Source organism: Corvus moneduloides, chromosome 1, assembly GCF_009650955.1.
Source record: "Corvus moneduloides isolate bCorMon1 chromosome 1, bCorMon1.pri, whole genome shotgun sequence".
Taxonomy (NCBI): Eukaryota; Metazoa; Chordata; class Aves; order Passeriformes; family Corvidae; genus Corvus; species Corvus moneduloides.
In genome coordinates, this window is record NC_045476.1 from 20,658,866 (window position 1) to 20,684,776 (window position 25,911).

General features: G+C 38.9%; 1 protein-coding gene across 7 annotated transcripts in view; it reads right to left on the reverse strand.

Annotated features, from left to right (window-relative positions):
• The window catches only part of ARMC3 (armadillo repeat containing 3), a 65,114-nt gene extending 43,516 nt beyond the window's left edge, over positions 1 to 21,598 (reverse strand). For 4 of the 7 annotated variants that reach the window (XM_032101328.1, XM_032101347.1, XM_032101324.1 and 1 more), the window contains exons 1-4: positions 21,380 to 21,598; positions 14,722 to 14,765; positions 9,549 to 9,597; positions 1,006 to 1,123 (exon numbers count right to left, since the gene is read on the reverse strand). In XM_032101328.1, coding sequence (XP_031957219.1) covers positions 1,006 to 1,123; positions 9,549 to 9,596 — 166 coding nt within the window. In that variant the 5' untranslated portion in view covers position 9,597; positions 14,722 to 14,765; positions 21,380 to 21,598. Of the gene's footprint in view, positions 1 to 1,005; positions 1,124 to 9,548; positions 9,598 to 10,593; positions 10,656 to 14,721; positions 14,766 to 21,379 lie in introns of all 7 variants that reach the window. The other 3 variants (XM_032101325.1, XM_032101326.1, XM_032101329.1) reach the window with 3 other exon arrangements.
• Between the last annotated feature and the right edge of the window lie 4,313 nt (positions 21,599 to 25,911).

The window sequence follows — 25,911 nt, forward strand, 5'->3', positions numbered from 1 at the left end:
ACTGTGGACAGGAGGGAAGGAGCCAGCAAGAATTTATGGTTCATAGCTGTCTCCCAACAGTCCACATTCTCTCTTCACATATTCAGAATTTGATCTCATGCTGTCAGCCAAGCTTGCCATATTAAGCAGAACCTGAACATCTTTCAGAACCCAGCGACCCCTAGCCAACCATCAAAGACTTCAGCTCTTCTCTCACAATTTCAGCAGTATTGGTAATTTACATCAGTATAATTATCAGCATATAAATATATAATTTTAAAATAAAACATATATTAAATTGAAATTAAAATTTAACTCATCAGAGCAAGAACACTACCAGTGTATACCAATTTGAGTGACTAATATCAAATAACATGGAATAAGTAGGAGACAACTTAGGAAATTACGTGCCATAAAAATTTGAGCCTCTGTTACACAGTTGTTTGTCTCCTGAGTACCTTGAAAATGACATTTAGCTATAGACTATATAGGGACCTTTGGAAGATGTGGAATCTTGGAGACTTGTTAGACTCCCAACTCATATACAAATAAGTTTGATAAAGGAGGTTGAGCAATTTCCAATGAATCATCTGCACAGAAATACTGATGCAACAACTTTGTGTAAAAATAACAGAAAAAAACTAAGAAGTCCTTTTCATTGAAAACTGAAGCTCCAAATAACTACACTGGTACAGAAGTTTCCAACTGTAACATACAAAAGAGAATCCTTTCACAACTGCAGATCTGTTGCTCATAAACAGCATATCTATATTGTATTTAAAACAAGCTCTATTAAACAGTGAATATAAAATTCTTCAACAAAATGACAAAAGTTTCCTTCATGCAAACAACAAGACTTCTTTATTACTGCAAGTACAGGTTGGATAGATATTTCAGAAAACCCCCAAAACTTCAACAGACACCTTTGAGAAGAAAGAAAGATTTCAATGCTAAGAAACTAAAGAATTGTGAACTACTATCAAAATCTAAGCAGTGCAAAAGAAAGCTCATTGCAAACAGACTAACCTTTTGATGCAAATTTATATAGAGCATCACATGCTTTGGCCAAAACTTCATTTTCAGGAGAACTAAGCATTAGCACAGCTGTTGCTGGTGTTTTGCTTTCAATCAATAAAGGATCAAACTACAAAAAAGGGGGAAAGAAAAGTTTGATTTATATTGAGTCTTCCTGTGTGCTGCAATAGACTCCCACATTTCACTAAAAATAAAATAAAATCTTGGTTGATATCTACACTGAATTAGAAATATTAATGAGGTGCTGTTTGCTTGGGAAAATCCAATTTTTTTAAGAACAATTAGAGACATTGTTGAAAAATAAGAAAGAAAACTTGACTTCCAAATAAATATTATAATGATTTCATCGCATACAAAGATTTTAGGAAAACCTTGACGCTTCCCTGCAAATCTAGAAAGTTTTGAAGGTAACACACTATGTAATTGTTACACATGTAAGAGCATTCTGAGGCTTCAGAAAGAGACATGAGAAGTTTCTTTGGAGCAGCTGTACACAGAGCCTGTGAACTCAGGTGGTGTACACAGAAGAGAATTTGGTTACTCTGCGGCAATATCACTTTGTGGTTGCTTAAAAAAATAAAGGAACACTTTCTGTGCCTTTGTCAACTCAGTTCATCAGCTCACCATGATCCTCTACTAGATGAAGTATTTCCAAGATGTAATTCCTGCTCACCCAACTAGAAATGATACAAAGGTTTCATTTCCATTTCTGAGCTCTTCCATGCAGAAAGAAATCTTCCAACAAATCAGACAGTTTTCACCCTCTCAATAGACTCCTTAGGACTAATATCACTTGAGCAAGGGAATCTTTTAAAAAAGCCTTTTGTTTCTCAAGAAGACTCAAGGAATTCTGAAAATTCTACTCATTAAAAAGTTTTAACCTTCCTTGGATTTAAAGCAATTAATTAGTATGAAAAAACTAGTTGTCTTCTATCCTCACACTTCAGGCCTCTACAGTATCTGTGTTACATACAGAAATGACTAGATACTCGAGTCATGCAGTTTCTCAAAAACAATGTATTAATCTTTAAAATATACCAGATTATAAGACATCAATATAAATTAATTAAAATATTATCACAATAAATATACATATATATTTACAAATGTCAATGATTTCTTTTACGTCATTAAAAAAACTTCGAATACCTACATCAAAGGCACATTTTGCTGAACAATCAAGGCATGAAGATACATACAAATCAGTTATCAAGCAAGGAAATTATGGGGAGCAAACCTTAAAAAACATTATGAGTGTGCTAGAAATAAATGAACACAGAAAAGGGTGTTTTCTTCTCCCTTCTCTGACTTGCTCAAAAATAAGGCAAAATATGATACTAGTACCAAGACCTCTAAATTCATATTTTCGATAGGTTTTTAAATCTAAGTAATTTCAACACCTTCCATGAGACAGATCACACAATTTAGCAGGCAGCAAGCTCAACATACAAGTTGCATTAAGAGGTGGTCTGCCGAATGTGCTTAACTGGTCTACCTAGCTTCAATCAGGTCCGAAAATCCGAAGACACTGTCCAATTTCATGCTTGCTGTGACAAGCTGGAGGCATGGGCCAAGGCATGGAACAAAGCTCCTTTCTAAAAAAAATATAATCAGCTTACTGTACCGTAAGTCATTTTGCCTAATAATGACTCCGCAATGGGAATTAAATCAAATAATACTATAGTGGTGCAAGTTACAAATTAATCTTAACGATGGGCCTAAAATGATGGAATTATTTATTGGAATTTTCTTTTTGGATAGTAAGGAGGCAAAAAATTCAGCTTATCACAGCTCATCCTACCCATGGGAGAATTCAGAGGCAACTGAAAGTCCCTTTATTCTCCTTCATACTTCTCTACTTCTGATCATTTGGGTCTTTGCATGGGACAGAACACAATCCTCCAGGTAAGTGCTATTATTTAAACACAACCATATCTCCTGAGTCTGGTCAAATACTTGGTGATGGGATAAAACTCCAAGTTTTAGAAAAGGCTGTTAGCTCTTCAGAGAAAAATAAACATCAATACTGATCTCAGATGAAGTTCAATAGGAAATGAAAGATTAAATAAGAGTTTTAAATCTCAGTTATTTATACATTAATCTAATACCAAAGTCACAATTGCACTGCCCCATTTTCACTGTTTCCCATGTTTACAATTAATTGTATAAATCACAACTCAATGAAAATTCCTAGGATTTAATGACAAGGTTGGCACATGAACACAGTGAAATTAGTCTAATCTCTACCCATTTGATTAGACATTAGATTTGCTATTACTCTCCGAAATATTCAATAGGCACTTTCCTATTAAAAGCACTTTTGTGCTGAAAACACAGTAAAAATAGCCACTGAAATCAATGTATGTTTAAGAAGTCAAGACGCCCTAGCAGCTGAGTGATTGAGGAAGAATTTCTTTACTGTGTGGTGACTGTGCATGGGGACAGGTTGCCCAGAGAGGTTGGGGAGTCTCTCTCATTGGAAATATCCAAGAAAAATCTGGATGCACTCCTGTGCAATGTGCACTAGGATGGTCCTGCTTGAGCAGGAAGGCTGGACCACATGACCACTGTGGTCCCTTCCAACCTTAACCATTCTGTGATTCTGAGATTCGCAGGGAAGTAATGTTGTTCCTCAAAACTATCATAGAACTGGTTATGACTTCTCCTTATCATAATGCCAGTATATGTACTGTTCCACCTTTTTTTTTTTTTTTTACCCAAGCCTTGCATCTAAATCTTCATACATCATTGCAGACTCTTCCTGTAATGACATATACAGGACATAATGTGCTAGAATAACATACCTGAAGTTACAAACAACCCAATTAAACACAGAATTTAACTAATTTATAAGCAACAACATTTCCAACATTCAGTTTGTATTAAGAAAAAAGCAAGTTAAATGAAAAAGCAAGCTATAAACTCAAATGCTTCTATGTGTCTTTGATCTTGACTTTTGTGTACATTTGACTTCAAAGCCATTAGAAACTGAAGAGTATGTGGGGTTTAGTTTTGGTTTAGTTTTGGTTTTTTGTTTATTGGGTTTCTTTGGCTTTTTTGTTGTTTTTTTGTTGTTGTTGTTTTGTGGGGGGGTTTGTTTGGTTTTTTTTTTTGCTTCCATCAACTTAATTTAGTTGAAATTGAATGTAATACAAAATATGTTTCCAGTCAGACCAAAGACCCACCTAGCCCAGCATCCTGTCTCTGACAAAGGCCAGGTAACAGGTGTGGGCAAGCAGACTATTAAATTTTACTTATGCTCCCTCTCAGGTACCAGCATTCTGCAACCTAGAGAACTGGAGAGTCTAGTGATTCTTATCTCTGTGTTCGAAAAGTCCAAGAAAAATTTGGTATATAATTTTTGAAGCCATCTGTATTTTAACACCCTTAATAATCTGAGACATGAGATCAGAGTTAAAGGGTCATAAAATAACTGTGCCTCTTCTATGTTTTAAAAATACCACCTGACAATTTTATTGATCCTCCACAGTTCATTCACTATAAGAAAAAGTGAAATAAATTGCACCCATTTGCCTTCCCTGTATATTCATAATTTTGTAAGTTTCTATGATACTCCTCTTCACAGTGATTCCTTCTGGGAATGAAGAAAACTATTCCCTTTGATCTTTCCTAAAACAGAAGCCACTCTGTCTGTTCTTGTTTCTTTCTTAGCTCATTCTTAGTTCATTCTGTTGTCTTTCTATAGTTCAGCTGTATCTCTTTGAGATGGAAACACCAGAACTGTTAATGGCATTCATGTGCATGTGTAATGCATTTGCTAGTAACATAATGTTTTCTCTTTTATTCCTCGAATTTGAAATTTTGCACTTACTCACTTTTTCCTACTTAGGAACTGGATGCCATTTTCATGAAAATATCCACATTAATTCTGATACACTGGATGACACAGTTGCAGAATAAAACCCCATGACTGACAATTTCTCTCCATTATGAAATCTGAACAATAACTTGTTTTCTCACCTTTGCTTCCTATTTTATAACCAGACATTATTGCTAGGAGAGGAAATTCTTTTTACTTGTTCATGTTTATGTGAGTGAAAAGTCTGGTCTGAAAACTTTTGAAAAAGCTAAGTAACTGTATCAATCAGAACACCATTATCCACTTGCTCACTGACTCCTCCAAATAGATTTCCTCAAATAGATTTCGTAGCTCACACTTTCCTCTACACAAGCACTATGATTTTTCCCCATTGCTGTCATATTTATCCATGGGTTTGGTTTTGTTTTTGTTTTTTTTCCAAAACTATTTTTACCACTTTGCACAGCACAGAAGATAAACCTCCTGTAATTATTGCTGTATTTCCTTTTGAAAATGAAATTTTCTACCTTCCATTCTTCTAGTGTCACATTCTCAGATCTTAGCAATTTTTTCATTTAGCACAAGATCTGGGGAAACAATATTTATTCCTATTTCGGCAATTTTATCACATTTATTTTAGTGATTACCACATTGCTTTGGGTTTTGATACAAAAATAAGTCATTTTCTTTTTCTTTCATGACTGCAATCACCTAACAGTGTCCCTCTAAGAAGCTTCTTGCATCTAGTCAATTTGAAAAAGCTTTACTGCTAGTTTTTGTATCTTTGCTAGTTCTCTTCCAAAATATTTTGATGCAAAGTAACATTGATGACATAGTGCTTTTACTTCTCTTTCGGGAGTGAAAGCATTTTTTTGTTTTCCCATTTGGATGAAAATCCCACCTTTTGAAGGTTGTATTTATCTGCTATTATTCTACTGTTTCATCATGATGGGTTGTTTTTTTTTCATCCCTTAAATTTGATTTAAGGTCAGTTTTAACCTTGCACCTCTCATAGAATCTTTAGAAGCACTACTGATATCTTTGATATTCTTAACCCCTTTTCCTTTACCTAGAAAAACAGAGTTAGTAGATACCTGGACATGCTAATTATTTCAGTTCTGTGATTGTCTGATCTCCTGTACTAACAATAAAACCGAAGATATTCCACTGAATCACAAATAGTTGATATTAGAAGGCACCTCCAAAGACGATCTGGTCCAACTGCCCTGTTCAGAGCAGGGGGAGCTAGAGCTCAGGCCTAGTGCACAGTCTGATTTTGAGTATCTCCAACAATGGAAACCCCACAAGCTCTCTTGCCAAGCTATGCTCCATCATTGTTATGGTAAAAGAGGATTTTTTTGTCATGATTAAATGGAAACCTCCTGCATTTCCATTCGTGCCTACTGCCTGTCATCTTTTCACTGGGCACCACTGAGAAGAGCCTGGCCTGATTTCTTTACTTCTTCCTATCAGCCATTTTTACCCTGACAAGACTCCTCCATGCCTTTTCTCAAGACTGAGAAGTCCCAACTGTCAGTCCCTCCTCCCACGACAAATGCTCCAAGACTTTGTTCCAGTAAGGCCTTGTCCCTCTTGTACCAGACAACTCAGAACACTAGGACACAGCCCTCCAGGTGTGGTCTCACTAACGAACACAGAACGAAAGACAAGAGTTCTCTCTCTCAAGTTGCAGGCAACACTGCCTAATGCCCAGGGTTTTGTTAGCTTTCTTTGTCCCAAGTTCATATTGCTGGTGCATGTCCACCAGAATCACCAGCTTCTTTCCTGTAAAGCTGCTTTCCAGCTGGTCATCACCCAGTCTGTACCGGATATTCTTCCCCCAGATGCAGGACTTTGCCATTTCCCTTTATTGAACTTAATTAAATTCCCAATTTCCTATTTCTCTAGTTTGTTGAGGTCCCCCTGAATGGCTGCACAACCATCTGGTCTGTCAATCACTCCTCTCAATTTCATGTCTTCTCCAAACTTGCTGGGCATGCACTCTGTCCCATCATTCAGGTCACTGATGAAGAGGTTAAAGAGTATCTGCCCCAGGATCAACCCCTGAAGCACAACACTAGTGCCTGACCTCTGACAGGATCTCATACTGCTAATCACAACCCTCTGAGCCTGTTGGTTCAGCTACTTTTCAGTTCATTTACACTATTTTGTCTGTACTTCCCCAGTTTACCTATGAGGATATTACAAGAGACAGTATTTAAAGCCTCACTAAAGTCAAGTTAAATTAATATTTAGGCATTAATCAAAATAAGGTGTTTATGTGGAGACAACTTCAGGAGCTGACTGTGCCAATTCACACATTCCACCTTTTAACATCAGTCCTGTGAATGCAGCCATTTTCAAAAATACTCAGGTATCTATAGCTTTCTTTAAGTGATAACACTTCAGTATTTTCTCTAGGGATAATCTTAGGCTCCCCTTTCAGTGTCCATGACCTAGCTGATGATCAAATAATTGTATTGTCTAGACCAAACCTAATGTAGTTATCATGTGAAAAGTTCCTATCAATCTATGTCAAAGCTGGCATATTTAATCTGCCGGAATTACTGTTTTAGGTCATTCATATAGAGATAGAGGCTCAAAGCAATGTTTTTCCTGTTGGAGATCAATTCTCAGAACAGAGAATGGTAAAAGACAAATTATGAAAGGCAGTGAAAACAGAGACCTCAGGAATACTTTCTGAAACATACAAGCAGTGGCTAAGCTAAGAGATGTGTTTCCCACCTGTTCCTAGAAATCTATAAAAAATTAGTGGTCATCTGCAGAACCATATATTCTCAGAGTATTCCACATGCACAAAGGCCCTCTTTTATAAGCTCATCTACATTATCTCAAGGCTTCTTTTCTTGGACTTGACATTTTCATAAACAGATTATCAATCACAAGATAATAGCTAATACATCTTTTATTTTGTCTGCATCTCATTTCCTGCCATCTGAAATACCCAGGCGAAATTTAAAGTTTTCGGATTTGATTTTACACAATAATTATTAACAAAATTCTCATCATGGTAAGATTTTCTTCATTAATAGTTACAATGATCAATTTTCATGTTTAATATGCAACATTCAGGATTTCTTTCTCCTGCTAGGACTGTCAGAATAGATATGCTAGCCTGAAGTACAATAAGGGTAAAAACTAAGCCAAAAGCTGTAGATGCCATCTGGAATTCACTCTTTCCAATTCATTCCTTTTTGATAGTTTTACTGACTTTTTCTGAGTATTCACAGGTTACTGTAGAACCTAGTAGGCGGTACCACACTTTTCTCTAGAAAATCTAATGGTATCTTTTGGATATAAAAATTGTGGTGCTGCATCTGATTTTCTAGCTATTTACTGAAAAAGTCAACTTTTATTACTTCAGTTCACATGTATGACTTAAATGTGTCGTCATGCCTTTCAAACCTTTTCTTAGACTGCAAAGATACTTAGTTCTAATTCTTCAGACCCGTTTTAATTAGACTTATCCACATACACCTTCTTTGTGACTCCTGGGTTTCGAGATTATTTTATACAGATCTAAGTTACGTTGAGGTTTTATGCAATTTTCTTTCATAAGGATTTATTACTGATGGAAGGTTATGAATTACATTGGTAATATTCACCCTTCCACAGAACAGCTGGGTAAACCTGATGTCAACTGCTATGTCTCAAGGACATCATGGCTATTGGATATTACTGTCTTAGTCAAAACTATGCTTATTTAATATTGAAATTGTAATGTAGTTTTTGCTGACTAACTTTTCTGTGATCTTTGAAAAAGCTCTTGCAGTACTACAACTCTTTGGACATAAATCCATTGGTTTTTTTAAAACAGTGTACTGAACTTTGCATTTAGTGGGACTCATTGAGGGAGTGGGACTCCCTCTGTGGGACTTGTTGAGGTCCCCATTTTCATTAATTTGGCTCTTATCTGACACAGAATTTATACTGTACTCTTTTCAATGTTTCTGTATTTCCCCTACTTCTTTCTGAATAAAACAATTAAACTTCAAAAAATAGTTATATTTTGAACAATTACCTTTTTGGGGGATCTCTTTGTACCTTGCTAATTTATAGAAACTCTTGAAAAGTGTGCTAGTGTCAGACCCTTAACCTCTACCTTTTGAAAAAAAAGTCACACTATCACCATTATTATATATTTGGCTTCAGCTCTTGTACTTTTCACTGTACTTCCAATGACAACAGAAAAACCTAAACTGCCTCTTAAGACTGTATATATTTGCAAAAGAGCCAGAGCATGTAATATTATTCAAAATATTTGTCAAATTTAGTATCCAGTAAAAAACTATGCAGATCCATTTAGGCTTTTAACTCTTTCATCCTTAAAGAAAGAGAATGTCTTCACAGTTGAAAGGACAGGCAGATTTCAGGTTGCTCTTCTCCTTTCTCCTTTGATTTTTACAAAGAGAAAGCTAACACTGTTTTTCAAATAAAAAGAAGCCTGGATTGTTTCATACATAACTGTATTCAATGCCTGCCAAAGACAACAATCTCTACAAAGAACTACACATGCCCAGTCACTCTGGTTTGTATGCTGTCCAAGAAAAGCAGAAACAGAGTCATCTTTAAAAGCCATTTTTAGAATAATTAGGGTACACTAGGAAAATAAGGAACTATGTGAAGGATGGTAGAGCTGGGCCTGTAATTGTGTAATGTTTATTTTATAGCACATAGCAGTTTATAAACTTACCACATCCTTGGGTGGAGACTCTGCTTCCTTCTTTACTTTTTTACCCATTCTAAAAACAAACAAACAAAAAAAATAAAAGTAGACAAACAAACTCCCTTCTGTGTTTTAGGAACCAGCTTACCAGTGATTTAGGAAAGCTTGTAAGACAGACTTTCTTATTCATTTGACCCACCTAATCAGTCTGAAGATTTCTTTGACATACTAATTTCTATATAGAAAGCAGTTCCTCTTTCTAACATTAGTACACATATAGTAAAATACATCTGCCAACAACATACATTTCTAAAAAGGTCTGAGACATCAGAGGCTCAGGCTCTAATGTGGTACAAATATATAGAACATCCCTTTCTGTAAATTAGCTTTATATGCATCTATAAATCGTATATGAACTTGAAAGTCCTTTTAGGGTATTTCCCCATGTCTGTCTATACGTTCTATGTCAGCAAACATTCCATACAACTGCAGAATGTACAAATAAGTTCTACCTCGAAAACATGGTTCAAATACAACTCTAATTATTTTTTCCTATTTCACAGGAGACAAAAATCAGGTCCACAGGTTCTGCACAGTATAAATTTCACTGACTTTAAAAAGTTACATTTATTTACACAAAGTTCAGCTTGTCTTTCTTTTTTTTTTTTTTTTGTATTAGCACATGTGCATATAACCAAGAAGACCAAGATAGCAGCTTCTGAAGCATATGGATGTAATACCTCATGTGGACCTAATTTCGTGCGGCTTGCAAAACTTCAGCAGAGCCTTCCAGTTAAGGTACCAGCAAAAGTAAAGGGCAACGTGAGCCACTAGCACTAGCTATACATAGAACATAACCCAAGTTATGCCAAACTGAAGTTTAACACCGTGTAAAAGTGAAACGTGCACTGTTAGTATCCCCTGTTAATTCCTCGGTTAGTTCTCAAAGGGAGACCACACATTCACCCTCAGCCAGGGTTTACTGAGAGCCTCCCCCTGGTATAAGAGATTATTTTCTAGTGCAACATGACTTGTAGCCTGGCTGGTTACAAAAGTCAAGGTTACTGTTTACCGTGTTCAAAAAAAATTTGGAGCTCTTCTTGAATTTTCCAGCTACTGTTCCTCTACCAGCCTCTACAAATGAATTGTAACACATCGGTAATGAAAGCAGTTGATAAGCATATCCTAAAAACAGATCTGAAATTTAAAACTTCACAGGCAGGTCACTAATTACAGTTTGGAGAGGAAGATCCATACAACCAAAGATTTTTCAGCTCCAATCTGCTTTACCCTTGTGCATCTGTACATACACACATATGAACCACACACATGCGAATTCAGTGTTTCAGAAAGCACAGCTTTGGCCAGAGACAAATTCACTTATATAAGGAAAAGCATAAGGACAAAATACCAACAGTATATTCAACAATTGTGATGGATACACTACCTTCTGATTTATGCAGTCACTGTAGAAAGTAAGAATCATGCATACATACAAGAATCAGATTTAGACAGATATTGAGGAAATCTGGGTCATTTAAACTGAGCTAAATCTTGGTATGGAGATATGGACACTTATTTAGAATCATTCAGATCAGCTCAATTCATTTCAGATATAAATTAAGCTGCAGTCATAAAAGGCAATTTTAATTCTGAGTGAGTTTAATTAAGTTTAAACCAAATAATTTTAAAAGTTAATTGATGTAAAATTATTTATATAATGTTATATAATTAATGTTCTCAGATTCAAATTATGTATCTATTTCAAGACCAAGAATAACTAAGCCTTTTAATGGCAAATATTTCTTCATTCTGTATAAAAGCATCCAACTTCTGAGCATATTTTAAAGAAACTTTTAGGTATTTCTAAGTGTTCAGAAATATGTCGTTCCTTACAAAATTTCATTAAAAAAGCAGTGTAATCTGTAGCAACAAGTAGAGAGAACAGGTCAATTACTTTACTGTGGATTATGCCCCTCAGTCTGTTTCTTTGCTACAATTACTAGTCTAGATTTCAAGGTATTCTGCCATCAAATGTTGGTGTAAGCTTTGTTTCCATAAAGCTCTCTGTATTCAGTGGTCATTCTCTGACTTGAGGGAATGACGGACATGGAATTCTTTGGCTCACTGATAATTAAAAATGTGTTTTCTGCATTGATCTGTAATTATCACTGACAATCAATGTGTACAGGTATTGAAAGGCTACTGACCCATAAAAGAGCTTCTTTATTCAAATCCCTTTCTCTCCAAGATAACTGCATGTTGTCTTTTTCACAGTAGGTTTACAGTATACCTATCTTTGATTCTCAGTTTACCAATCTAAATATTTAGAATTTGGAAAACAATTGTAGTAGGGCTTAAATTTTTATATCTATCAAATGCTGGCTTAATGTCACCTGAAAAACGTATTTTAGAAATGAAAACTATTCACTAGTAATTATGTGTAATTAAATTAATTCCTAGAGAAATTGGCTGCTCATGGCTTGGATGGGTTAACACTTTGCTGGGTACAAAATTCTCAGGAAGCCAGGCCCAGAGGGTGTTGGTGAATGGAGTTACATCCAGCTGGTGCCTGGTCACCAGTGCTGTTCCCCAGGGCTTGGTGCTGGGACCAGTTCTGTTTAGTATCTTCATCAATGATCCAGATGGGGGGATCAAGGGCACCCTCAGTCAGTTTGCAGACACACTGAGCTGGGTGGGAGTGTTCATCTGCTGGAGGGCAGGAAGGCTCTGCACGGGGATCTGGACAGGCTGGATTGATGGGGAGAGGCCAGAGCTCTGAGGTTCAACAAGGCCAAGTGCCTGTGCCTGCCCTTGGGTCACAACAACCCCTGCAGTGCTACAGGCTGGGGACAGAGTGGATGGAAAGATGCAAGCTGGAAAAGGACCTGGGGGTGCTGGTCAACAGCAGCTGAACATGAGCCAGCGAGTGCCCAGGTGGCCAAGAGGCCAATGGCATCCTGGCCTGGATCAGCAACAGTGTGGCCAGCAGGACCAGGGCAGTGATTGTTCCCCTGTACTTGGCACTGGTGAGGCCACACCTCAAATCCTGGGTCCAGTTTTGGGCCCCTCACTACATGAAAGGGGGAGGTGAAGAAATTGAGGTGCTAGAGTGAGTCCAGAGCAGGGCAACAAAGCTGGTGAAGCCTCTGGAGCACGAGTTTGATGAGGAGCAGCTGAGAGGGTTCAGCCTGGAAGAGACTAAGGGGGACCTTACTGCTCTCTGCAACTGCCTGAAAGGAGGATGTACTGAGGTGGGGGTTGGTCTTTTCTTCCACATAACAAGCAATACAGCAAGAGGAAATGGCCTCAAATTGTGCCAGAGGTAGTTTAGATTGGATATTAGGAAATATTTCTTCACCAAAATGGTTGTCAAGCATTGAAACAGTCTGCCCAGGAAAGTGCTTGAGCCACCAGTCCTGGAGGTATTTAAGACATGGTGCTTAGGGACCTGGCTTAGTGGTGGGCTTGGCAGTGTTAGGTTAACAGCTGGACTTGTTGATCTTAAAGGTCTTTTCCAAACTAAACGATTCTATGTTTCTAAATCTTGAAGAGAAAATAATATTCTCATTTAAGTAATATCCTCTAATTCATGTCCTCTACATTTCTAGAATCATAGGAGCATGCCTTTTCTACATATGTTTTTTGAGATTAAAGGCTTGATTGTTTGAAATCATGTAGAGCTAGTGGTAATAAAGTACTTTGACCTAACAGATGTAGCCAATACATAGCCAAGGAATCTATGAAGTTATCATTCTATGCTACTTCCTGTCCTTCACCTGGAATTTATTGCCTCAGTGGCAGACAAACTAGTTTGCTTTACTTTACTCTGACCCAGTTTTAGTGCAGTGGTGCAATCAGGTGTTGTCTCTCAAGCAGCAGGACAGTCATTATGTCTAACTAAATCCTCATTCCAAAACCACAATCCCCAAAGCTCTCCCTCAGCTCTGGCTATTCTTAGTGCCTTAGCTCAGTAGGCACTTTTCTGTTTCACTCTGAACTTCATTAGGACCTCCAGCTTTCCCACAGGACCAAAACCACTCCAGTGTGAGTATCCTAAGTCAAACCCATATCTGGAATCTATGAGTAGTGTCCATTTAACTAAACTAAGCATCAGCACTGAAGTTAATCACTCTGCTTGATAATGGATGGAGATACAGTCAACATATTCAATAGCTCTTAAGGCAGATTCATCCTAAAGGAGGTATCTAAAATGGAATACCACCTTAAAAATAACTACTTTTTCCTTGGACCAAAACCAGAGTCTAGAGTTGTTAGCTCATGTATTTACATTTACATTGACATCTAAGTTTGTGAGCTAAGTTTATTACCCTATTTCTCCACATGAATCCACATGCCAGGATAGGTCTGGCAGACACTATCATAGCAGAGTGAACATTAGCAGAACTGGGCATACAACAAAACACAGCCACCTTGTCTTTTTTGAAATGGCTGCAGGAACAGGAACATCTCCAGTAAAATCTTTAAGACCAGAACATTGTCCCTGTAAGTGGAAAATGATTTTGAGGAAGGTCACAAATGTGGATTTTTTGGTTCAAAGTGGAACTCTCTAACTTCTTGACTATTTTATCAGGAACTGCCATCTCTGCCATGTCAAATAAAATACGGAAAATTTATTTACTTTTTGAAATAGTTGCAGCAGATGCCTGCTTAGAGGAGCAGATTCCAAGTACTAGATCATAAGATAACGATGGCCTTGATCCCTGTACTTATTTATTTTTACTGTCATGCTTTAATGTGAATAGTTTCTTTTCTCAGTGTGAATAGTTTCTTAGATTGCAAATCTGAGATACCCACTTATTTCTAGTCACTGCACTGTTTTTTTTAAAAAAAAACACAAGATGATGGCTAGCAAGTGAGCTTTAACAAAAAAAAGAATCTATAAATCGTACTTTGAAATATGAGGAAAGTCTTCTGATTGTTTTTCTGTTTGAAATACTGAAGTCTTACAAATACTTCCTTTACACTATTAGAGTCCTGTTGAATACTCTTAAAGAACATAGTATTTTCTGGTTTTATATCAGACAATGCATTTAGAAAACACTACCTGTTCCATCTGCATCTTCTGTTTTCTAAAACTTTAAATAACAGATGCAATAACCTAGGACCCTGCACATACTGCAAGAGCTGAGACAAAGAACAGGAATAAGTCAAAGGCACAGCCAGCTGTGGAACTTACCTCTGAGTCAAGGAATCAAAGGTCTCTTCTGAGAGCAATTACCCCTGTAGAAAACCAGTGCAAAGAGAAGGATTTAGAAATAGCTTCTAACCAGTTGTTTATCACATGATCCACTTTTCAAATTAACAGTGAAATGCTTTAAGGCAGTCTGAATCTGTGTTACTACAACCTAGCCACGATTTTCAGGTTCTTACTGAAAATGATGCACAAGTGAGATTCTTTTTGCCTTACAGGTGAGAATAACATAATGTCAATTTAGCTGAGTAAGTTTAAGTGAAGTCTGGCTGCTCATTTTTGTCTCACAGAAACTATTTTTTTCTTGTGATAACAGTGAAAATTGCCTATAAATCGGTCATTATCATTGATTATTTCAATTGATTTTTGTATGGACATTCTAGTACTGCTGCCTTCCAATGCAATCAAAATATAATCATATCATCAGCAGACAATCTCACTCCTTTCTTGATCCTCCTCATCATTCTCAGATAACTTCATCTTAATTAAGAGGACAATGTGGAATAGTCTTGAAACTCCTTCCCTTCTCCCGAATTCTTCTTTCATCTTTTTTTCTACCCAACTCCTTAAATATGGATCAACAGGATCCCCTTTCCCTGTATTGTAATGACAGGGCAAGCATCAGCACACTCTTAAAAAACTTGGCTTCATATAATAAGAAAGTTAAAAAGAGATAGCAGGTCCAATTTAATATTCAGTTCCTGCAGATATGAATATATGGGCCACATGAAAATAATACATTATACGAGAGATAATTAAGTCAAGGCCTTTGAATTTGCCCACTGTTTTATCTGTGTCCACATGTCTATTTGTCAAAAGAATGATGAGGAAGTTCCACCTGAATATGAGGAAGAGCTTTTCCATTCTGCAGGTGACCAAGCACTGGAACAGATTGCCCAGAGAGGTTGTGGAGTCTCCCTCACTGGAAAGATTCAAGAACCATCTGGATGCAATCCTGTGCAATGTGGTCTAGGATGGCCCTCCTTGAGCAGGGAGGTTGGACCAGAGCCACTGTGGCCCCTTCCAACCTGATCCACCCTGTGATTCTGTGCTTCTGTGAATAAGAACAGTCTTCCACATGGCTGAACATTATCCAGCCTCCAGAATGACAACACACAAATGTTTCTGATAAATGCATGAAACTAATCCCAAAAGTCAGATTTCCTCCATCTGTTGCAGGGTTTCTATTTCCCTAAAGTACCAAGGTTTAGATCTCCTAAAGTTTTTATGTTCTTCCTAACAATAGTAGCTATTTTTACTGTCCACATAAATGCCTAATCCTTTTACTCTTCATTCTTAGTCAGACATGCTACAGCACAGGTCCAATTGTCAAGTGTATTGTATAAGGAATTATTCCTTAGATTTAAAAATATGTAAATAGTTTAAATGTGTTATTCAATTCAACACAATAACCCTTCGTTCTTGTATTACAACTTTAGTTAACAGATGCCTTAACTTGATCTTTTTTACCTTCCTTTATAACTCACTGTACATTCTGATTTACCTCCTTTCTAAGCCGTCTTAATTATTTTTTCCATATAGCTTTTCCAGACATGTATGTTTCCTGTCTCAGAGTCCCTCTGTGACTGCTAAATCTTTCTCAGATATGACATACCTAACCAGAAATATCATAATCAATTCTAGAACACTACTGACTTATTTGAGTGACATTGTAACTTTCAGAGTATTTATTTTTACCCAGTTTCCTCAGTGAAGATTTTCATTAAGTTATCCACATACGGTAAACAGTTCATTTTCTCAGTCAATCACAATTAATTTAAATTTACTACTGAAGAGTATATTGTTCCAAGTATTCCTGACAGTATAAATTACATTGCTTTCATCAACAATGAATTTTATTTGTCATGGTGTTACCAGTTCACCCAACTGCAGAAGAGCTCTCAGAAGTTTCTACAAGTCTTCTTTAGTTGTAACAAATTATTTTATCTCACCAGAAAATTTTTATTTCTCTATGTTATTGCTCATTTCCAAATTATAATGAACATATTAAATAACAACAGACCTAGGATCTATCCTTGGAGAATCCAAGCTGTGACAAGCTTAATCGAGGAGATTTTTAGAAATTATGTGTGTGATTCCAAATGTCTGAGAGGCACAGTGAAATCCCTCATCCCATGAGAAAGAAAAATTGACTTAATCTAAACCAAATGAGAGACAGTAGTTACACAACCATTATCTGAGCTATAATAGCAGGACACTTCCATTCAGAAGGCAAAGATGGTCTGACTTAGGAAGAAGTACTAGTAAAAAATTAAAGACACTCCTAATATTTTAGCCAGCTGTGAAAACCTACATGTCTTAAAATGAACGCCTTCTCCTGGCCATTTCACAGGGACATAGGGGGAAAGGGACATTCTGAACGAGTGGACTTGTCCCCCTCCCCATCACAACCATGGCATCATGTTAATCCCACTTATAACACCATCTTAAAAACCTTGGGTTTTTTTCCCACCTCTCTCATTAAAAAGTTGTCCCACAAGCCAATTGCTAAGAGCATCAGAGAACTTTTTTTAATTTTTAATTTTCAGTCTACAGTTTACTATATATGTGTCATGTCTGATCATTTGTCAATTACTTTCTTTGCTGGCATGTATGAAAATACTATTTATAGTAACTATTTATACTATACAATATATATTTACTGTATTCTATATATACTATATAGTACATTATATAAATTCCACATATATTTACATATATAGAATCAGAATACATTTAGAATCATAGAACGGCTTGGTTGGAAGAACCTTTAAAGATTATCTCATTCCAACCCTGCTGCCATGGGCAAGGACACCTTTGACTAGACCAGGTTGCTCAAAGCCCTATCCAACCTGGCCTTGAACACTTCCAGTGATGGATCCACAACTTCTCTGGCAACTTATTCAAATGTCTCACCACCCTCTGAGTAACTATTTAACCTAAATCTACCCTCTTAGATTTTAAAGCCATTCCCCTATGTCCTATCACTACATGCCATTGTAAAAAGTTCCTCTCCAGCTCTCCTGTGGGCTTGTTCTAGGTACTGGAAAGTGCTCTAAGGTCTCCACTGAGCCTACTCTCCAGGCTGAAAACCACCAACTCTCTCAACCTGTCTGCATAGGAGAGGTGCTCCAACCCTCTGATCATGCCCTTCCTCTATCTGAAGACAACAAACATATCCCCACTCAGTTTTCATTTTGTTAAAGAATTCTAATTTCCCCCAAAAAATGATTCCTTATTTCCCCTATAGACTCATAGAATATGCTGAGTTGGAAGGGACCCATCAGGATCATCGACTCCTGGCCCTGCACAGAACCATCCCCAAGAGTCACACCGTGTGCCCGACAGTGTTGTCCAAATGCTTCATGAACTCTGTCAGGCTTGATGCTGTGACCACTTCCCCCGGGAGCTGTTCCAGTGCCCAACCACCCTCTGGGTGAAGTAACTTTTCCTAATATCCAATCTAAATCTCTCTTGACACACCTTGAGACAATTCCCTTAGGTCCTGTCATTGGTGACCACAGAAAAGAGATCAGTGCCTGACCCTCCACTTCCTCCTGTGAGGAAGCTGTAGACTCCAATGAAGTCTCCTCCTGGTCTCCTTCAGGCTGAACAAGACAAGTGACCTCAGCTGCTCCTCATACGGCTTCCTCTTCAGACCCTTCACCATCCTCATGGTCCTCCTCTGAACACTCTCCAATAGTTTAATATCTTTTCTATATTCTGGCACCCAGAATTGCCCCCAGCACTCGAGGTGAGGCCACCCCAGTGCAAAGCAGAGTGGGACAATCCCTCCCTTGCCCGGCTGGTGATGCTGTGCCCGATGCCCCCCAGGACACGCTTGGCCCTCCTGGCTGCCAGGGCACTGCTGGCTCATGTTCAACCTGCCATGGACCAGGACCCCCAGGTCCCTTTCCTAGTCTGCACATACATCCAGGGTTGTCCCATCCCTGACACTTGACCTTGCTAAATTTCACGTCTGGTGATTGCCCAATCCCCTAATTAGTCCCGATCATTCCACAGGGCCTCTTTTAATTTAAGTAATTACAGAAATATGTATCTAAATTCAACCAGAATGTTTAAAGACTTATCTACATAAAAAGATGTTCAAAAAAGGGGCCTCACAAACTTCCTGAAGACACATGCTGTTGACTGAAGTGTTCAGATTGCTTTAGAAAGAAAAATCATGTCCCAGCAGCATCTTATTCATTGAAAACTTTTTAATAAAAATTGTAAAACATTATAATGATTATATCACACAGTAAAATTTTATGGATTAGTCAGGCTTTTAACAAATAAAAATCCTAAATGGAACCCAAAAAGAATGTTTATCCTCATCTCTATTTTAATTCATAATATTATATATACATAAAATTTTAATACATATAATGTTAAAATATATTTTATATATGTAATAGTCTCTGTCTATTGTAAGGATGCAAAACTGCAACCTTAATCAAAGGATTTCTCACACTGCACATACTGAAACCCTACGTTCTTTCCTGTCTCGGTAAAAAAGTTTACCACTGAAAATACGTCGTTTATACATGTACAAGCAAAAGAGCAAGAAGAGACATGGCCATGTGTCACCATCTGGATAACAAAAGTATAGTTGAAGAGTATGAACTGTTTTTCAGAAAATGAAGTTATTTTAAACAGTATAAATAAGTTCTGAAAAATGGCTGTGATGGGACATAATGAAAGCAATGAAAGAGTTTCTGCTGTAAGGGGGACTTAACTTTAAAAAAAAAAGACAACAACCACAAAACACATAAACACACACACACACACATGAATTTTGAGTGAAGAACACCACAACATAAGTAGAACCCCAGGAAATGAGATAAACTCTAAGTTTAGCCCTTACTTTTCCAAGACCTTGTAAGAATACAGGGATATGGAAACTGCTTCTATTAATAATTTTCTCTTCAAAGAAATATATTGACTGTTTCCTTTTCTGAATTTTTGCATTAGAAAGATCATCCTCAAAAGTGTTTTTTAAGTCAACCTTTTGAAAACATGGATGACCTCTGCTGAACACCGCATCCCAGATGAAGCCTCTCCTGTCTTGTACAAAATTGTACTCATATTTCTTTGTCGACAAGGGAAATGTCTCAGATGTGTTATTATGTTCATGATTTTTATGGTTGTATCTGCAAGACTAGCCCTATTGTTTAATTTTAACTGCTCATTTACCAGACTTTATTGTGCTAACAGTAAAAAAAAAAAAAAAAAAGAAGACATTTGTTGCAGTTTAAGGTAAATACGCAGGTAGCAGGTTTGCAAACATAACTGCAGCAATGGATATATAAGCCCATGTTGGCATCCACTGTGTTAGAGTAATATTAGATAATCAGAAAATGGCAACATGATAAAAATCACAGAAATTAAAGGAAATTAAAAAAGAAAATGTTGCTTCCATCAATAAATGTGAAAGTGATCTTGCCTACTGTCAATGAACAATAGAAAGTAGATGTCTTTACCTTGCGTAAGTACCAGACTATCTCATATAGATGATCATTTCAGATAACCAAAGAGATTTTTAAAAAGTTCTGTACAACAGATGATGCTTCTCTACCAGCTGACCCATATTTTGCTTTGAAATTCTCATCTACAAAAGTCCCAAAACCTTTTAAATATTAATAAATGAGGTGAGGTTTTCCCCCTAAAAGCCTAATCACCTGTGACTGTTCTTTCAGAGAAAACTTCTGTATCCAATTGGGGTTTTATATTCTTATCTCTGATCTACAGGATTTTAGATTTCATACCTTTCACGTTACTGTCACACAAAAATTCCACGTCTCACCTGAAGTGAACTGGTTTTTTTTCTTTTTCCATATTATCTGTCTAGATTTTTAAATAAAATTATTTTTCCTCTACCATCTAAGTTTCCTTATGGCAGGTCCACTGCAGTTTCTTGGTTCCCAGTTCACATCTAAAAATACTGGTACAGTTATCCTCTATTGAATGTGTCCACCCATACCTTATCCTACCTTTGCTGACACCAGTTCCTAAATCCCCAGTTTCTAGTATAAAATAGTGTCAGCAGCCCTTCAGTGCAGGATATTCTCTGTCTGGGTTTAAATTTTATTTATGTTCCCACTGATACACTTCAGCTGTTATTAAACACCACAATTTTAATATAAATCTTGCAATTGTCACTGCTTTTCTTAAAGGGGTAGATGCCCCTATCATGGAGACAGTAAGTTTTTAGTGGGCTGTTTAGTTGTTGTTAGAGGAAACACCAATGTATGCCTTCTAAAGTTATAGAATCTTAGAATAATGGTTGGAAGGTGATCTTGAAGATCATCTAGTTCCAACCCCCCGGCCATGGGCAGGGGACACTTTCAACTAGACCAGGTTGCTCAGAGCCCCATCCAACCTGGCCTTGAACACCTCCAGGGATGAGATACCCACAGCTTCCCTGGACAACCCGTTCCAGTGCCTCCACCACCTTCACAGTAAAGATTTTTTCCCCAATATCTAGTCTAAACCTACTCTCTCTGAATTTGAACCCATTCCCCCTTGTCCTGTCACTACATGCCCGTGTAAATAGTCTTGCTCCATCCTTTCTGGTACCTGGAAGGATACTACCAATTAAAAAAAGAATTTTTAAAAAAATTCTTGGAAAACTTTAACTTACTACTTTGAAGGTCTACAGACACGTGGCCCTCAGTTCACTGACAAGCACTAAGGAGCCAGATCCACCGGCAGCCGGGGCACGGCCCGAGGGCTCGCACCGCTAACGCACCGCCCGCCCGACGCCGCTCCGGCACCGCCGCGACCCGGGAACTGTCCCCGGCGGTTTGTACCCGCTGCCCCCGGGCCAGCTGCCCTCAGCGCCGCCGCTGCTCCCCGCCCTTGTTCCACAGCCGGCGGAGCGCAGCGCCCGCGCCCCCACGCCCCCCGCGCCGCCCGGGGGCGATCGCGCAGCGCCGCCCGCGCCGCTGTTTCGCCGTTGCCGGGAGACGGCGGCGGCCGCGCCTGAGGGAGGCCGGGCCTGAGGGAGCCGGGCCCGAGGGAGCCGGGCCCGCCGCCCCCGCGCCTCCTTCCCTCCCCTCTCCCAGTTGCCCCCGGGCAGCGGCTTCGAGTGTTTAATATGAATTCCCAGAAGCCCTCGGGGAACGGTTTCGCCGTGACACATGCATATAATCCATTTCTTCACAGTTTATCCCGACTCCGAAGTGCTGGTGACACTGCTTGGAGGGAAACTTTTAAGTCTTTAATGCTGATGGGCCCTGAGTAGTAGTGGAAAAAGGAATGAGTTATTTCTGCAGACTAAAGGAAAAGGCTACTTTCTCACCCAAAGACACAATTTCTGAAAATTAACAAACGTGTACAGTCTGTCTAAAAATTACTAAACTAAAAAAGTTGCTATGTTCATACTTTCCTTTTGTGATTTTTCTCGATCTCGTTTAACTCTTTTCAGAGCATTCATGGAAAAAAAAATTAAGTTGAAGCCAACAGTTTTCAGGAGAAATGGATAAAACCTCTTCCAGGAGGTAGAGCACGGCGCAGGCAAACCTCTGTCAGAGCCCCGTGGGCAGAACATGAGCACAGAGGCACATCAGGGGCCCGAGGGGCGACCTCCTCTCCTCTCAGCTCTAGGCTGGTGATGGCGGAAGCTGTGCCATGTGGAGAATTGTGCTAGTCTCAGAATAATAATTCATTCCAGTGTTCTCTTCTGCCAGCCAGGGCTATTTTGGAAGGAATCCTAAGCTGAATTCTGAAATCGAATAACATTTTCTACTTCAAATGCAGCATAATTGCTATCAGTGGCTGCAGAAGTAACAGAAAATAGGCAAATATAATCATTTTGGGGCCTCAAAGTCAGGTAGTAATAGGTAAAGAAATTACAGCTGCTATCATCTCTTTCTTGTGATTCCTTTTAATCACAAATATCATTGCTTTCTCCCCAGATTTCTTACAATGTTACACTGCAAGTCTAAATTAGTTCTATTTTTATAAGCCGTATCATTCTGTTGAGATCATGGCAGAAACATGTCCTGGCCTGACACTATGACAAATGTATACCATCATAACAGAAGACCCAGTGGGTCATTTTCAGCCATAGGCAAGCCACATGTGAAGGCATTTCATTCCACTTTTAACATCATAATGCCTATACAAAATTTATGGAGATTTATAGTCGTCTTCCTTTGAAAGCAACTGTGATGACAAGTCAAGAACCATTTATACTTACTGGTACCTCTGGAGACAAAAGAAGTCACACTGAACTTTGTGACTGGCTGAATGACTTTTCATAAAGCCTGGCCAATGGATATCTTGGGTTTACAAGACACTCTGTCTCACCCTACCAGGAAAGGAAGCAAAAAACTTTTGGTAGAGAGAAGTCACCAGCTTCCCAAACTTCTTCATGGATTTTTCTCTAAACAGAGTCAGGCACGACAGTGAGGGGTAGGTGCTTTAAATGAATTTAAAGAGATGAATGTAAATAGTAAAGGCAAAAATTTGGTTTTAACTCTGTGCTGGGTGTGGCTGGGCTGCAGATACTTTTCTTCTTAGCAGCTTGTATGTTGCCGAGTTGTAGGTCTGTGACCAAAACTGTGTTGATAATGCTATTGCTAAGCGGGGCTTGCACAATGTCAAGGCCACCTGTGTTTCTCATGCTGTCCTGCCAGGGGATAGGCTGGGGGTGGGCAGGAGTTTGGGAAGAGAACACAGCTGTTAGAGCTGACCCCGACTGACCAAAGGGTTATTTTATGCCGTATCACATCAGGCTCAGCAATAAAGCTGGAGGGTGATCTTCCCAAGGTAGCTGTTGCCTGGGGACTGGCTGGGCACTTACCTGCTGGTGGAAGGTGCTAAGTGGTTGCCTTTGCAAATCTTTGGGGTTTTTAAAAACTTTAAAAATTTTTTCTTCCTTTATTAATGAGTCTTTATCTTGAACCATTTGTTGCTTTCTCACTTCTCTTTTTCTAATTCTGGCCCGCATCTGTGGGGTGTGGAGATACACTGATCAAGCAGCCCACTGCTGCTTAGTTGCTGCTTAGGTTCTACTTATCCCAAACCCAACGATATTCATTACTGGGAAAGCTTGTCTTTTTTTTATCATCAGTAATGGTAGTTCTTATTGCTATTTCAGGCATAATTCTGGCCAACTGCTCGTTGGTTAGATATTTTCCTTACTTCATATGAATGATCACATTAAAGATATACGATGATGCAGAATCCATGTAAAAGAAGAGGGACATGGTATTCAGGTGCAGGATCACCCTGTGTTTCAATACACTCACATGGAACAATGGGCTCGGCTCTCCTTGAAGACTAGAGTGTCTCCTATAGAAGGAAATGCACAGGTAGTCTCAAACTCATAGCCAGCACTTTTCACAAATTTTGTGAAGAGTGTGAATCTGTTTTGAGAAACAGGAAGGGAGATGGAGAACAGCAGATGATGAGGAGAAAGTCAAGCCTGCAGAGACAGAATAAAGACTTGGTGGTTTTACTTTCATCTATGTTTGCCATGAGAAGTGGCAATCAAGCACTGTGTGACAAACATACAATTGCAGCATTTTTACATGTGTTTTGGGAAAATTATGCAAATATATCAAGAAAAATATCTTTAAATTTATTTTGTGAAAATATTCTGAAGGTGTCATTAAGTAGAAATGTAGTATCATTAAGTAGGAAGTACTAATAAGGAAGCAAAGGGGGAGAACTAATGAGGAGAACAGCTACAAGATGTCATGAAAATTCACAACAAATAGTCACAAATGACAGAATCCACAGAATCACAGAATATTTTGAGTTGGAAGGGGTTCAAAAGGATCGTTGGGCCCAACTCTTGGCCCTGCACACGACAGCCCCAAGAATAACAGCATGGGCCTGAAAGCATTGTCCAAACACTTCTTGAACTCAATATTTTATTGAAATACAATTTATTCTAACACTAAAAAATAAGCAAACCAAAATAATACATATTGTATTAAAGATAGGAGATGTTGGGGTTTTAGGAGTTCTCCTTCTGTTTTCTTTTTCTCTTAAAGAATTTTCCCCATACAGGCTGCCAGGCAGACAAATTACTGGGTGCTTAAGAAAAACAAAAGACCTGGCCACAGAAGGAGGGGTGCATCTGGCTACTTTCTTTCACCTGGGCTTGTGGGCTGTTAGTTCCCGGCGTTTGGACTGAGGGAGAGGCTGGAAGGAATTCATCAGCACTGCAGGCTTCTGCTTTTTTGGCTGCCTTCCTTCTACTGGAGAAACCCCAGGATTCCCAAGCCTGCCTTTCCCTGCCCTGCTGGGAGCTGGACTGTGGCCGCCCTGCCCCTGCCGCTGCTTCAAGCCTTCGCTACTCTGTAGCCCTGCACGCCCTGCCTGCCGAGACCTCCGGGGGTTCCCACTGCTGCTCCAGAGTTCAATACATCTCATCAGCCACCCGGGATTTGTGCTTGTCCCCGCTGTTCCAGCCTGCTGTTCCCGCCTGCTGTTCCTGAGGGTCCGGCCGGACACTGGGATCAGCTGCCCAGGGGTTTGTGAAGCCTTTGTTCCATCCCTTCCCGGGATCCCCGGGCACCGGTGCCGCGTGCTCCCCGAGCTCGCTCCGGAGCGCCCCCTGCAGCCGCGGGGGAACCATCGCACCTGCCCTGCTCACCGGGAGCCGCCAGCGCCCCTGCCGGCTGCGAGTGGAACTGCACCCGAGGGGAAAGGGCCTGACAGCCGAGAAGGCTGGGACTGGGTTTGTGATTGTTTGCTGTTACTGCCATAGTTATTGCTGTTTGTTTGCCTTGTTATACACATAGAGATATATAATAGTAAAGAACTGTTATTCCTGTTCCTCATATCATTGCCTGAAAGCCCCTTGATTTCAAAATTATAATAATTCAGAGGGAAGGGGGTTGCAATCTTTTTTTCTTCCATTTCAAGGGAGATGCCTGCCTTCCTTGGCAGACACCTGTCTTTCAAACCAAGACAGGAGATTATGAAATTAAAGAACTTTCTAGACACTCAATACCTAATAAAGTGAAAAAGGACTTAATTAACTACAAGAACTTCATTAACTACACATTTTAATGAAATTTCATGACTAAACTTTTGAGAAAGCCACTATAGAATTTGTGTGCTGTCCAATGAAGAGACAGGGCCAATCAGTTCGATTAATTTAAAGCTTCTGAAAAAAAAATCAAGTATGGATTAGAAACATATTTGAAAGAATAT